Source organism: Gymnoscopelus microlampas, assembly GCF_963454915.1.
Source record: "Gymnoscopelus microlampas genome assembly, chromosome: 21".
NCBI classification, from domain to species: Eukaryota; Metazoa; Chordata; class Actinopteri; order Myctophiformes; family Myctophidae; genus Gymnoscopelus; species Gymnoscopelus microlampas.
Genome location: NC_139958.1, coordinates 20,313,860 through 20,328,501, shown reverse-complemented (window position 1 = coordinate 20,328,501; position 14,642 = coordinate 20,313,860). Strand labels below are relative to the sequence as shown.

Below are 14,642 nucleotides of genomic sequence, written 5' to 3'. Positions count from 1 at the left end.
ACTCTACAGTCTACACACCATTCTGTAAATACTCAGGTAACACATATGCTCACCACAAGAGGGCAGCAAATGGCAGACTAAGGTCAACCCACTGCCAGTTTGGTGAATTTCTTTCTTTCTTGAAGCATGGCCATGAAAATACCGGTCTAGAGCCCGCCTATTGTATCAGCACATCGTTTCCGTATCCGCTCCAAACCTCACAGGATCTTACAGTATAGCCAGCAAAGATATTTTTATTTACCAAGATGGCCAATCCCATGCCTCGCCACTGGTACGAAAAACAAACAGTATTTTCAGTGGGTGTGGTTTCTACATCTCCGCCCCCCATCCGCTCATTTCCCCACTCCATTTGATGAGCTCAAGCGTGACCGTTGTGTGCTTCTGGTCTCTTGAAGGGGCGGGCAGTGGGCACCAACGTCACATAGATACAAGAAGTCATGTGAAGAAGATTGGGAGTCTTGATCTTCCATTGTCTTTGGTTTATATTTATGCTGCTACAGAGCATGCTTAGTTCTGAGTCAAACCACGAGGAGTGAAGTCACATACCACATCCCTGCATATCTTTCCTGAGCTTTTTTTTCGGAACAACAGGCCATCTTGGGACAGCTATTCTTTTGATTGGGAGCTTTTTTACTTGAAATCAGAGAAACAAAATCGTGGTAACCGGAGAAAGATGTCCAAAAGCAAAGAGAAGTCCTCTGAGAATTGCATTCTGTTGGGTTGCAAGCAAACAGAAGGCACATCTTACCACCAGTTTCCAAAGGAACCGGCTTTAAAACGTGTATGGGTCAACTTTGTCTTCAAAGATCGAATTGATTCCCCTACTCTGATCACCGAGAGGACCCGTCTCTGTAGTGAACACTTTACTCCAGATTGTTTTACAAATTTTATGCAGAAAGCTATGGGTTTTGCAGACAAATATATCCTGAAGTCTAATGCCGTGCCAACAGTATATTCACAATCATCGACCCCTGGGAGTCAACCGGTAAGTTTCTTGTTGTCTGTTGTCTTTATTATACTGTTTACTGTTTACTGTTTAGAGTTCAACAGTGAGTCTCCAGGAAGTAAACATTCCATTGATATTCTTCATAGACTGGATTTTAGTATTAGCCACATAATGTGGTAACCATCCAATGTAGACTTTTTCACTTACTACTAGCTATGAGGTTGTAAAACAATGCCATGTGTGTGTATGTCCTTGTTCAAGCCACATAAGAAATTAAGTTTAAGGAGAACATGTTATATTTGCAATGTAATGGAAAACATACTACATTACCCACAATCCTAAAGTGTAGCAACAACGTATCTGATTGGTGGAGCTCGCGTTACCATGGAAATGTTCCCGCCAGTGCCGAGTTTCTGCTACCTCTGGAATGTAAGGGGGGGTGGGGGGGGCTCCTGCGACAACATTAACATGTGAATGAGTGACAGAAATGCACTTATTGCACTAGTAGTAATGCTGTGGGCTGAGTGGTGGTCACTGGTCAGCACTCCTGTATTCCTGGTCAAATATTACTCAACTACAAGTGACAGTTGGTCAGTCAATGCGATGCATTGTGAGCTTGTAGATCGGCTATTTTCACTATTTTTGAAATAGGGCTAAAGTGGTGAGTTCAACTGGAAAAAGTGCCCTTTGGACATTTGGCCTCTTCCTACCTGTAATGCTCCCCATCTTCCAAGCAGTTCCTACTTGAAAGCCTCCCCCAACTTCATGTAGAATGTAGAAACAGCATAGAAACTGCAGTTTCTACCTGAAAACCCCCCCATACATAGCCTACAGTATGTTAGCCTTTTACTGCAGAAACTTGGTCTGTGCACATTGAAAAACAAGATATCAGAAAAAGGTGTGATATGTCTTCTTTATTTTCATGAACTGACAAGGCCACAGTCATTAAAACATATTGTTAATTTATAAGCGTGTCCACTCGGCTATAATTTACTTTAATGTATTCCAACAAACTTCTGGCGCCAGGTTGCCTCCCATTGTCTCTGAACTTTGCAGGAGTATATCAAGTCCTTATGGTGTAGATTAGAATATCTGTCCATTCCTTATTTACATTGCCTTGAAACTACGTGGTTGAAAAAGTAGGCTCACTGTTGTAGTCAGCAGTGCTTGAAATGGACAGTAGCTGTCAAGGTCTAATTAGGCCATTTACCTCAGTCACACAGCTCCTGTGAGGTACATGTAAATGCTAGCGTTGGGTTAGAAATATGTTTAAATCTCCAGTGTCGTTGTAATACATGAAGTAAGTAGTGCTCCTAGTGCTGATGACTTCTTGTATGTTATTGTATGCCTTTAAATGTCTTGATGAATTGAATACATAGGACCAAAATGGAAACAAGCCATTTTGTGTCCTTTTTAGCATCATTGTATAATCGTACGTACCACTGTACTTTTTGCAAACTGTTAATAAAGTATTCAATCAATCAGAAGTAAAGACATAACAAGTAGCGTAGCACCCAGCCTCATGGACATGAAAGCAAAAACAAAATAATAATTGATTGTTTGTGTTTTATGAAGGTTGCTGCTGACATACGTACGAAGAAAGACTTTTCCTGCCAGTACAACTATCGACCGGATGAAGTGAGGACACGTAATACTGGTGTGCAATGTTATTCACAAATGGCGTCAAAGAATTTTTCTGTGCAGTGTAATGCACTGTTCTGGCCAAAAAGGACAAGGACAGTAGGGACACAACTGTCAACATTAAAGTTTAGAAAAATACACGGTGAGTGATCATCTTACCTCACCTGTCATTGTTTGTGTATGCAATGTAGTTTGACAATGTGTAGGGGTGCAACAGTTAATCAATGTAATCTATATAATTGACTATAAAAAAATGTCTTTGATATATGTGTATATATATACACACACACACACACACACACACACACACACACACACACACACACACACACACACACACACACACACACACACACACACACACACACACACACACACACACACACACACACACACACACACACACACACACACACACACACACACTCTCTCTCTCTTGTGTATATGAAAAAGAAACACAAAAACAAAAAACTCCCTTCTTGATTAATCGAATATGTAACCAATAGAATAATTACTAAGAAGATCAATAGTTGCACCCCTACATAAAATAATGACAGCCATCCACCACCTGAGTTGTACATCTACAACTCAGACATGTAAAGTGTCTTGAGACAACTTGTTGTGATTTGACACTTTAATATAATGGAATTGAATTGAATTGAATTAATAAAATTGAATTGAATTGAGTTGTTTTTCTGAATGACACAGATGAGACAGAAGGCTTCTGGTCGAATCCACTGGATGATGATTACATTAATGATTCCACACCGACACATACTACTAATGGCTTCCTCGAAGATCATTCCAGCATTGTCCCGTAAGTTTAACACCCCAACATACAACAGTTAGTAGGTAGTAGCTTTCAATGAGTAGCCTACAGTACATTTAGGCCTATACATGTCATTTTCACCTAAATGAAGACAGTTTGTGACGAATGACTCCACAAACTCTCAAAAAAGTTGACTTAGGAAAAAGCATAAATGTGTGCCAGAAGGTGTAATGCCATGCAACATTTATCTTGACATACGCTGCTTTCCCCACAGACCTCCCCCTAAACCTGTGAAAGATGTCTCAAAGTACCTGGTTTATGAAGAATGCTTGCTAGGACTTTTCCAGTATTGTCCCTCCTGCAAACACACATGCCAGGTGAAGAAATTTGTGAGAGGCACCTATCTTTCCATCACGCAGCAATGCTTCAGGTGTGATTTCAGCAGGAAATGGAACAGCCAGCCTCTGGTTGGTAGCCAGCCAGCAGGGAACCTGCATATGTCGGGGGCAATTGTGTTCACCGGGGCCTCATTCGCACACGTGAAGAAGGTGAGGGAGGCAGTAACCAATTTACTTTAAATCTTTATAATAAAGTTATCTCGATTTCAAAACATGATTGTTCTAACTCAAATGTTTCCATTTTAGTTTCTTGATGCACTGAAAGTGAGGTCCATTTCCAAGAAAGAGCATTACAGGAATGTGCGCTCTTACATGGACCCCTGCGTCAATGTGACATGGAAGAAGCACCAGGCTGAGCTACTGGAGAAACTGAAGCACAAGGAGGTGGTCACCTTGGGAGGTGACATGAGGGCAGGTAGTCCTGGTCACTGTGCAAAGTACGGGTCCTACACGATGATGGACATGGAGTCTATGAAAGTAATCGACATTCAACTTGTTCAGGTATTGAGAAATATTTTATAAAATGATAAATATTCTGTATTTTCTACCTTTATGGTTAGACTGGTAAACCACCATGGTTATGATTATAGATTTATTTTTTTTGCTTTTTTTTTGTGATGGAAAAATAACACACACGAGTGTTTTGTTTTTTCTTTATCCCAAAGTCTAACGAGGTTGATGACAGTAACCACATACAGAAGGAAGGACTCGACAGGAGCCTAACGTTTCTTGATGGTGAGGGTGTGACGGTCAACAGCCTCATCACCGATCGTCACGTCCAAGTGGAGAAATACATGAGCGAGCAACAGGCCGGGGTGCAGCACCGTTATGGTGTGTGGCACGTCACTAAAAGTAAGATCAAAGATCAATCACAATGCTTCGCCATGTGACGCATTGTGAGCTTGTAAATCTGTTATTTTCAAAATATTTTTATACATTTGAAAACTTGTGAAATTGGACATTCTGCATAATGAGTACTTTTACTTTTGGTAAGCACATTTTGATGCTAATACTTTTACACTTTTACTCAAGTACATTTTGAATTCTGGACTTTTACTTGCAACAGAGTATTTCTACATTGCAGTATTGATGCTTTTACTTACTTTTTCCACCACTGCCTGTATTCAGTTTCACTAGCATGATATTTTACAGCTCTGTATCTGTGCTACTCAGGTGTTTCCAAGAAACTGGACGTTGTGGCTAGGAAACGAGGCTGTGAGAAGATCAAGACTTGGCAGAAGAGTCTGATCAATCACATGTTTTGGGCGGTCACCACCTCTTCATCTGGGCCAGAAATGGTGGCTAAGTGGGTTTCTGTGCTGAATCATGTACAGAATGTCCACAGCCACAGCAACACCCTGTTTCCTAGATGTCTACATGGTCCACTGACTGAAAGGCAATCTTCCAAGTGGTTGAGCCGTGGTATGTTTGTTATTTTGTGTGCAGTGTCTTGGGTATAGGCTCTGTGCATGCCTGTAGTTCCCTTTTCCAGAAGGTGGCATTCTGGAAAAGGGAACTTTTCTCATAGTCAGTTTGTCATAGCTCCATTTGATTGGCTCAGCAGCAGATTTGGACCAGAAACACACGTGAAGGTGTTGTGTGTTTCCAGTTCCAATCTGCCGCTGAGCCAATCAAATGGAGCTACGAGAAACTGACCCGGAACAAGAAACAGGAAACGGTTTTTGCTTGTAATGTGACATCTTTTTGAATTGTCTGCTTTTCCACTTACTTAATACATAAAATTACCTTTATTGATACAACCTCTTTTCCTTATGTATTATTTAGTTCATTGTTATTATTACCAGTAAGCGATGTGATTGAAGATTATTATTCCCAGTAAGCGATGTGATTGAAGATTATTATTATTACCAGTAAGTGATGTGATTGAAGAAAATACACAGATTATAAATGTTCATAACATTCTAGTTCTTACATTTAGATTAACAGGCCTCAGGACAACAACATTAGTATGCTATGGACTATGAAAACAATTGACTAAATTATGTGCCTATATGTTTGTTATACGTTATTGTCCCAGCATCAAAAGCATCAGCGAGGCTGGAGGAGATCTTGGGGAATGCAAGTCTGCTGAAGGATGTTGCAAAACTCAGCCCTCACCATCAAACCTGGGCGATTGACGGCTTCCATAGCCTAATATTGAAATTTGCACCAAAAAAAGTTGCCTTCTCCCATCGTAGGATGATGTCCAGGTAACTTACTAAGACTGTTCATTCAATTACTATGCATAAAACGTGATTAATCATATTGAACATTGCTACTCAAAAAGTTAATAATGCCCTTTATTATAGGCTTTACTTATCCGCGCTGTATTTCAACGAAAATGCAAAAAGACCACGGCAAGTGAGGACTCAACAGGGAAAACTGGTGAAGAATATCTGCTTCCCCAAAAGCAAGAATGGAAAATACTGGAATGGAGTGCACGTGGTCAAGAAAAAACCCACATATGGTACAGTAATATACATTTGTCTTACACTTACAGTACCACAAATGCCATATTGACTGATACATACATACTAAAAAGCAATTACATAGAACATAATAGATAAATACAGCTGCAAGAAGCAATGAGCGCAACATGGCTGTTAGACCCCAGACGTAAATGAGCTCTCTTGCTCTGCCATTTTGTTTTTATGTATTAATAATGGAGGGCCTATCTGCATTGAGTTTCATAAAAAGATATTTATGGCATTGGCAGAACTGCAAAAAGTGTCATAATAGTAATAATAAAATTAACAATTACAATAGAGTGCCTACACACTTAGTGCTTGGCCCCCTAAAATGTATACAGCATATTTTTGTTTTTCACCCTCAGGATATGTGGAGAAGCTGCTGACAACTCTCCTGACGGAGGCCGTCTCCAACGGCCATGCCTTGACAGCAGAGCTGGACCAGGTGCCCTTCTACTCAGACATTGAGGTTGACTGAAAATGAACACTGTCACCCTCGCTGTCAGGAAACTGGCGGCGAAACCGAGCCACAACCTTTGTTACTGGGGCCCATGGGCCTCATACCTGCTGTATCTAGAGAAAAGAAAAACGTCACACGCACACTAGGGTTGGGCAATTAACCAATGAAACTGATATTTCAAACCAATAAGGAAGGTTTAAAATAATAATAAAAAAAAAAAAAATTATATATTTTATATATATATTTTTTCTTGTATATCAACAAATCAACATATTGAGTAGTCTGATTTGACTCTTAACCCTGTATTATACTTTTTTTGTACAGTGGTGGCGTACAGAAATATCTAAAATAGCCAATCTACAACCTCAGCGTGTCGCATCGTAATTTATTGTGAGCTTGTAGATCATGTCATATCGCCCAGCCCTAACACACACACACACTCATTTGTGCCTTGTTGTGCAATCTTCTAAACTTGTTACTTTGTGAGATAAGTCATTTGTTTAGTGTATTTTGTTTCATCATGTTCATCTCTACATTATGTGCCAGTGTCGGGACGAACATGATTAGGTTCTACAGTAAAACAAAGAATGCAAATATCTTTATTTCTTAAGCTTAATAGCCGTTCACATGTTGAAGAGCCCCATGGTTTTTCCTGTAAACATTGAGGGTATTTTGTAGGGCACATGGATTCATGCACCCCTGCTTAGAGTTCTTAAATTCTGCCCGAACTCGACCATACCCGACTCGACGTTTTCGGGCTGGGCCCAAAAATCTATGCTAATTAGTCGGACCGAGCCTCGGGTTCCGCGAAGAAAAAAAAATCTATTACCCCTAAAAAATAAATTTCAACTGCCCCTAGCGGCCTAACGGTAAAGCAGACTGAAATGGCAGTGGATGTGTTGGATGCAGCTCAAAGCGAACTTTACTCAGGTGTCTAGTTTGTCACCTTTCGACCTTCCTAGCCCGTGTTATTAAAGAAAAACGGGTGACAATGTCCAAAACTCGATCGAAAATCGGTGCTCGACAATCTGCGAAAGTGGACGTTTTCAAGATGTTTTGGTCATTATCTCTGGAACGGAAGGTCCAATCTGCTCAGTTCAAAGCTTGTTGGATGCGCCGTGAGGACATTAAGAACATAACGACACCTTTTCGGGCATAAATGTATGTGATTTTTTTTGGGGCGGGGTCTTAATTTTCAGATGCGTTGAGATCTCTACCCCTGCTCAAGACCAAGCTGTAAGGTCATGCTGGTGGGGGGCTCCCCAGTATCTAATCCGAACCTACAGCACAAAATACACCATATGTATTATCCTAGTCTACCTCATCCAACCTTTTAAACATCAACACACTATGTGTGTATGGATTTATATGTGGGCTACAGGGGGTGCTCCTTCCATTCCGACATCTCGCCACTCCGACTAGTGGCTTCCTCGTGCGGTTAGGGTTAGGGTTAGGTATAGGGTTTCGTTAACGTCGGAAAGGCGACATGTCGGAAAGGCGAAATGCACCCGGGCTACAGTACTGTCCACACTGGAAATTACACTACAATACACAGTACTGTTTTAGCTTCAAGGACCCCATAACTCTGAAAGTGTCCAATTCGACTTCTTAGGGTCGAATTGGACACTTTGCCGGGTTACGCGGAGGTGCTAGACGGGTACATGGAACAAAGTGCAAAATGGAAGAATTTATTTTGCTGTTATGTTTAATGATAAAACATTGACAGACATGTGAACCAGCTGTTAAACCAAATTAAATAAAAAGACTTGACTTGCACAACTGTCACTGAAAGCAATACTTATTTATATTTATGCAGTTTTATTTTGAACATTAACATAAAAACTGGACTTTTGATGAGCAGAATGTTGTAGTCGGGTAAAGGGGGTATTGTATTTACAGCAGCCAGCTCAGTACAAAACCAAATCTACTAAGCTGCATTGATTCTCAACCACTTGATCCATTCCACACATATTAAGGATGACCGTAATATCTTTATTAGGAGTGTTGGTATTTTACATATTGGTTCCTGAATTTTCTGGTCTTTGAAACCAGTTGAGAACCACTGCTACAGAGAATGTATAATGGACCTGTTTGGATCAGCAGTACATCAGATTGGTTCTACTTAGCATCTATTTGGTATAAGCATATTTGTATATAGTAATGCCTGAGATTATGAGTTGTCCATCTATATTCAGTATGCAAGTCCTCAGTGGTTTCAGCTAGAATGTGTTCTATTGATCAGTTTCCAGAAATGATTGTTGCAATTTTGAGTTGAAATATAAGAAGAAGAATGTCAGCTAAAACTCATCTGACTTCCCATCCCAGTTGCAGTTAAGAAACATACTACATATATACACTTCTGTTTTATTTTGTCAAGTTTATCTAAAGGGAGAATTGTGAAAATCTTGGAGGTTTTGTAATTCCAGTGTGAGAAGGAGGATGGCTGGATTTAAGCAGTTGAGTCAGGCCTGAGTTAATCGATGCACAGGATAAATCAGTCATCTCAACAGTCATTCAAGGGGAGCCATTGTCTGGGTAGAACACCATTTGAGCTCCCCTTTGATTAATTTGTAGCTACAGGATCTTGAGATCTAGTACCACAGCATTGCAAGCAGAGTATGTGATTCTTTTCAAATAAAAATAACGTCATCAAGAAACCTTTGCTGTCGTCCGTCCAACTGGCGAGCCTGTCACATTCAGTTTATCAAAAGGAAGACTCGTAAAAATCTTACATGAGGATTTGTAATTTCAGGCCAGAGTGGAGGTGAAGTCAGAGGCCCAGTCAACAACACAGAGAGAACAGAGACCTGGAGGTCCTCCAACTGTACACGGGGGCCCCAGGCCAGGTACATGGGTAAAATTTACTTTACTGTCCCAAGAGCTGTCCCAATTTCCTCCACACGGACCACCTACTTCCTTCCCTAGTTCCCTAATAGTTCCTTGTTATGAACTAAAAATAGCCAAGATTATCCCTATTCATAAAGAAGATGACCCAGCCATTTTCAACCATTATTGACCTATTTCCATTTTGCCTGCTATATCCAAAATACTTGAAAAACTTGTTTATCATAGGTTAATTGAACATCTTGATAAGTACAACATTGTATATACACACACCAGTACGGCTTCAGAAAGATGCATTCAACATACAGTATGGCACTTCTACACCTAGTAATACAAAGCATGAGATAGAAAGGAAAATACTGGTAGAACTTGCTTTTTGGGGGATTTATCCAAAGAATTTCACACGGTCATTCACCATATTCTTCTTCAGAAACTCTCATATTAGAGTAAAAAACAATGCACTTATCTGGTTCAAGAGGTATCTCTCAATGCTCTTCTTCATATGCAATGCAGAGTCCCTCAAGGATCAACTCTTGGTCCTTTGTTATTTTTTATATATATTAATGACCTTCCAAATGTCTGTTCCAATTTTTTTTATTTGCAGATGACACGAGCGTCCTCTACTCTCATAAAGATCCTGACACCATTATAAAGGTCATAAATGAAGAACTTGGTAAGCTATCCATTTGGTTTCGGTCCAATAAATTATCACTCAACATTAAAAAAAACTAACTTCATATGTTTTGGCCTTAAACCATATTTTTAACAAATTATCTAAAATAGATATTGATAACATCCCAACTAATTTGTGTTCCACACGATTCCTTGGCATTATGCTTGATGAATCGTTATCCTGGAAATCACATATTATGGCTATATCCACAAAAATCGCTAAGAGTATTGGTATCCTACGTAAAACCCATCATTTGATAAGCTCTGAGGTAGCCACTGTTATATTATTCTATGATTCATCCGTACATGAATTATTGTAATATAGTCTGGGCAAGTACTCATCAGACCAAATTTGAGCCCATATACCGTCTTCAGAAACGAGCTCTTGGATGTACAAACGAGTTGTGTACATCCAAGACATTCATCTCAGCTTTTAATTATTCGATTAGGTGTCCTCAGTATTTATATTGTATTCATATCGTTTTTGTTTTGTTTCTTCATCTGTACAGTATGACATATCTATTCATGTTTTCTTTGTAATAGATGTGTATATTCCACATAATGTTATCCTATGAATGTACAAATATTCCTGTAGAATCTCACTTCTCAAGCCCCTGGAGGGTTTTTAGGCATTCTGCTTCACATTTTTACTGAATCTTTGTAACATTTTTGAATTCTCTTGTAAGTGAAAATAAAACAAACAAACGAACATATGTACCTGTGTTGCTCGGTTGAATATCCATGGTCTCTGTTTCAGTGCGGGAAGGCGAGCAGGGAGAGGCAGAGGTGCGAAGGGTGATCACGTACCCCGATGCCCACCAACTGTTTGTAGGAAATGTCCATTATGATGTGGACATGGCTGAGCTCAAAGAGTTCTTTGAACGTAAGTAGAGTTATTTGCTTTTTTTGCCTAGTCCTGAACAGAAAGATACTTATGTTGGTGTAAGAATACAATGACATTTAAAGACAGGGTGTTTTTCAAATACTGGATATTCAAATAATGTGAAAAAAAACTGCACTTATGTTTATGACATTCATGAACAATCTATGTTTTATGAATATTGTAAGAAAGGTGTTTGAACTGCAAAATGTGCCCCACCCCTAACATTCAGTTGAGCAGTATTGTGATGTCAGGAGTGGAGGAAGTCCACCCTGCTAAAATCACCTAAACTAGTGGATTAAAGTTCTCAGTAATGGTGATGAATTTCCTTCATTTGAATTACATACAGGCCATACATAAGATCATTGTAGCTCTGCAAAAAATAATAAATCTATGGCATATGGAGGTTGGGTACAGTGATCGCTGCGGTGTGGGCGAGTGGTGTGCAGTTGTCCTCAGTCATCAAACACAGCCTACTGCCCAGTGGTTCTCAAACTTTTTCATGTCAAGGACCCCCAGAAGCAAAGATTTTAGTTGCAAATGTTCGCTTGAAAATATATTATATTCCAAGGTTTGCACAAATGTTCACGATTTTTCTAAAATAGCAGATCTACAAGCTCATAGTGCGGCACTCGGTGCCGCGCTATGAGCATGTATATCTGCTATTTTTTAATAGCCAAAGTATGAAAGGTTAACATTATTCTGATGCTACATTATCACATTTTTGCTGGGGACCCCCTGGAACCCTCCCAAGGACCCCTGGGGGTCCCCGGACCCCACTTTGAGAACCGATGGGCTAGTCTACTGATCTAAAAACGATATTGTTCCCCAGCCATACAACTCACAACAAAATAGGCCTACAAATGATTGGTTATCAGTATAACTTATTTTCAAGTAACGGGGAGACCTCTATAGCCATGGGTATGGGAATATAGAGCTATTAAACACTTATTTTCACAAATACATTTTACTTGCACCCCCTTTAGACCGTGTGGTTTCCTTTTTGCATCTTTTAAAAGGCCATAATAAATCTTGATATGATTCCTGGGAGGGTTTCACAAGCATTGCGCAAGTGTTCCAAGGCTTTTTGGACCCATTAAGAGTAGTTAATATCACAGAAAGAGCCATTGATTTAATTTAATTACATTCATGCGGACAAACCTTAAATATTTGTTTATGCCCCGCATGTGACGTGTAACTTTGCAGAGTATGGCACAGTCCTGGAGCTCAGGATCAACAGTTGTGGTGCGCAGAAGCTGCCTAACTTTGGCTTCATAGTGTTTGATGACTCAGAACCTGTACAGAAGATCCTCAGCAACAGGGTAAGAATAATACAGACGTTGGATGTGTCTTCGTGTTTTCATTTTTATGCATCTTCTTTAGACAAACTTGCAACTGGAGCTGCACAACTATTTGCAAAATAAACGCAATTGTAATGTTAACCATGAATCTCATTTCTGCTCTACTAGTATAGTATGAACTGAGACCTAAACACATTGAAAAGGCTAGGGCGCTGTGTGTTTCTATGCTCTCCTCACATGTCTCCTCACTTCGCTCCTCCAGCCCATAAAGTTCCGTGGTAATATGCATCTCTATGTGGAGGAGAAGACTCGTTCTGCAAGGGAGGGAGACAGGAGGGTCATACGGCCCAGGGGTGCCAGAGAGAGGATAGGGGAACGACCGCGGTACTGGGCGGCTCTGGAAGCCCCTCCAATCTGAGCTGATTTATTGTCTCCGCCAGGCCGAAAGGCATGGCGAGAGAGTATGTTTTACCCCCTGTCAGTCCGTCTGTGTGTCCGTGTGTCCGTGTGTCATTCGATCTGTCTGTGTACAGCTAATCTCCGGCACCGTTGGCTTGCTCGCAGCCAAACTGTGCACACACAGTCCCTGGATACCAGAGCAGAACCTCTGCCCCAAATTTTTCACAGGGGCCTGTTATAGCGCCACCAGGAGGCCGATTTGTGCAAAACACATTTTTTGACAGTACTCCTACAGATTTTGTCAAAAAATCCCACAAATCGGTACACAGTATCTCTACAGTCATTAAACGAAACGGGTCTTTCAGATTTCTCATATTCCATCCTGATTGGCTAAAAATGTCTTCCAAAGTTTGCAGGAGTGCTCCGTTTTGAACAAAATGCCTCAAATCATGAACACAGCATGCACTTTCCGAGAAATTTTGCAAGCACATTCCCATTAGGCCGAGGAAGAACTACCATTTGAACATTTTTAAATCAGCCTCATGGTGGCGCTATAACAGGCCGATTCGTGTTTTTACCTATAATTGCACCGATCTGTGTAAAACTTTGTATGCACACTCCCTATAGGTCAAGGAAAAACCTTTGCCCTGCATTTTTCACATTTGCCTTTTATAGCGCCACCAGGAGGCCGACTTGTGTAAAACACATTTTTTTATACTACTCCTTCCAATTGTATCCAAATTTCACGCAAATCGGTACACATGATCTCTATAGTCATGTGATCACGACGGATGTGTTTGATTTTTCATACTCCATACTGATTGGCTAAGATTGACATCTAAAGTTTGCATTATTGGCTTGTTTTGAACAAAATTCTGCAAATCATGAACGCACCGTCCAATTGCGCTCAAACTTTGCACGCACATTCACACTATGTTGAGGAACAAATGCCACCCTTTTAACATTGGCCTGTTATAGCGCCACCAACAGGTCTAATTCAGCAAAACACATGTTTTTGACAAAATGCCTCAAATCATGAATGCAGTCAGTGTCCGATTGTCGTGCAAGGCCTAAGAAGAAATGGCACCCTTTTCACGTTGGCCTATTATAGCGCCACCAGGAGGCCACAGTAGCCTACCTGACCTGGCGGAGACCTGTGCTCCGAGGAGCACTTTTTCTAGTTTTTTAAATGGATTCGATTACTTTTTTTTATGGTTTCTTATGTCTGGTATGGTGGGTAACCAATTGGATCAGGTTTGAATAAGAGGGGGACATCTCATATCTAGACAAAATCTGTCTACATATTGTTTAGTTGAGTTATGTTTACACATGGAATTATCATGCGTCATGTATCCAGATTGTCTAGAAATTAGGAGGAAGCCACGTTGATACAGACAAGTTGAACTCTGACCTCCTACAGACAGGCTCCTACAGACAGGCTTAACCCATTAAGACCTGGAACTGTGTCATTTTTAGATTTGAGCTAAAAAGCATTATTTTACACTTTGGGCTATTCAAAAATAGCAGATATACGGTGCCGCGCTACGAGCTTGTAGATCTGCTATTTTTGAAAATTCGTGAAAATGTGTGCAAATCTTTGAATATATATATTTTTAAAGCGAACATTTTTAACTCAAATCTTTGCTTCCGGGGGTCCCTGGAACAAAATATTTTGATGGGGGTCCGTGGCCAAATACATATAATTTTGGGGGTCCTTGACATGAAAAAGATTGAGCACCACTGATATAGAAACATACGTTTTTCAGAAAACTGTTGGGATTTAGGAGTCATGTAGAATTGGCTTCAGGTGGAGACCCTGAATAAGTATGCTGAAAGGATTTATGTTAGCAATTGAGCCCAAGTT

The 14,642-nt window shown here is 40.3% G+C and overlaps 2 protein-coding genes across 3 annotated transcripts; both read left to right on the top strand.

Moving 5' to 3' along the window:
- The first annotated feature begins 525 nt into the window (after window positions 1–525).
- On the top strand, window positions 526–8,123 carry LOC311037702 (uncharacterized protein). 2 transcript variants are annotated; one of them, XR_014599995.1, is made up of 11 exons: window positions 526–985; window positions 2,522–2,729; window positions 3,296–3,404; window positions 3,631–3,904; window positions 4,001–4,255; window positions 4,420–4,606; window positions 4,928–5,176; window positions 5,793–5,964; window positions 6,064–6,221; window positions 6,588–7,675; window positions 7,720–8,123. XR_014599995.1 is itself a non-coding variant. In XM_084046958.1 (10 exons), the coding sequence occupies exons 1-10, from the start codon at window positions 674–676 to the stop codon at window positions 6,698–6,700; spliced, it is 2,037 nt and encodes a 678-aa protein (XP_083903084.1). In that variant the 5' UTR covers window positions 526–673; the 3' UTR covers window positions 6,701–8,123. The 2 variants fall into 2 exon arrangements, 1 of the variants encoding a protein (XP_083903084.1); XM_084046958.1 differs by having other exon boundaries at window positions 6,588–8,123.
- A 1,162-nt stretch (window positions 8,124–9,285) lies between these two features.
- LOC311037705 (ras GTPase-activating protein-binding protein 1-like) lies at window positions 9,286–13,184 on the top strand. The gene is made up of 5 exons (XM_084046961.1): window positions 9,286–9,536; window positions 10,131–10,199; window positions 10,956–11,081; window positions 12,285–12,400; window positions 12,642–13,184. Exons 1-5 carry the CDS (start codon window positions 9,533–9,535, stop codon window positions 12,795–12,797), a joined length of 471 nt encoding a protein of 156 aa, XP_083903087.1. The 5' UTR covers window positions 9,286–9,532; the 3' UTR covers window positions 12,798–13,184.
- The last annotated feature ends 1,458 nt before the right edge of the window (window positions 13,185–14,642 follow it).

Bases quoted from the DNA above. Each gene is read 5' to 3' on its own strand.
- LOC311037702 (XM_084046958.1), top strand. From the start codon at position 674: ATGTCCAAAAGCAAAGAGAAGTCCTCTGAGAATTGCATTCTGTTGGGT. The intron at 2,730-3,295 runs GTGAGTGATCAT...TGAATGACACAG, and splicing joins AAAGTTTAGAAAAATACACG to ATGAGACAGAAGGCTTCTGG. The intron at 3,905-4,000 runs GTGAGGGAGGCA...TTTCCATTTTAG, and splicing joins CATTCGCACACGTGAAGAAG to TTTCTTGATGCACTGAAAGT.
- LOC311037705 (XM_084046961.1), top strand. The intron at 10,200-10,955 runs GTAAGCTATCCA...TCTCTGTTTCAG, and splicing joins GGTCATAAATGAAGAACTTG to TGCGGGAAGGCGAGCAGGGA. The intron at 11,082-12,284 runs GTAAGTAGAGTT...GTAACTTTGCAG, and splicing joins GCTCAAAGAGTTCTTTGAAC to AGTATGGCACAGTCCTGGAG.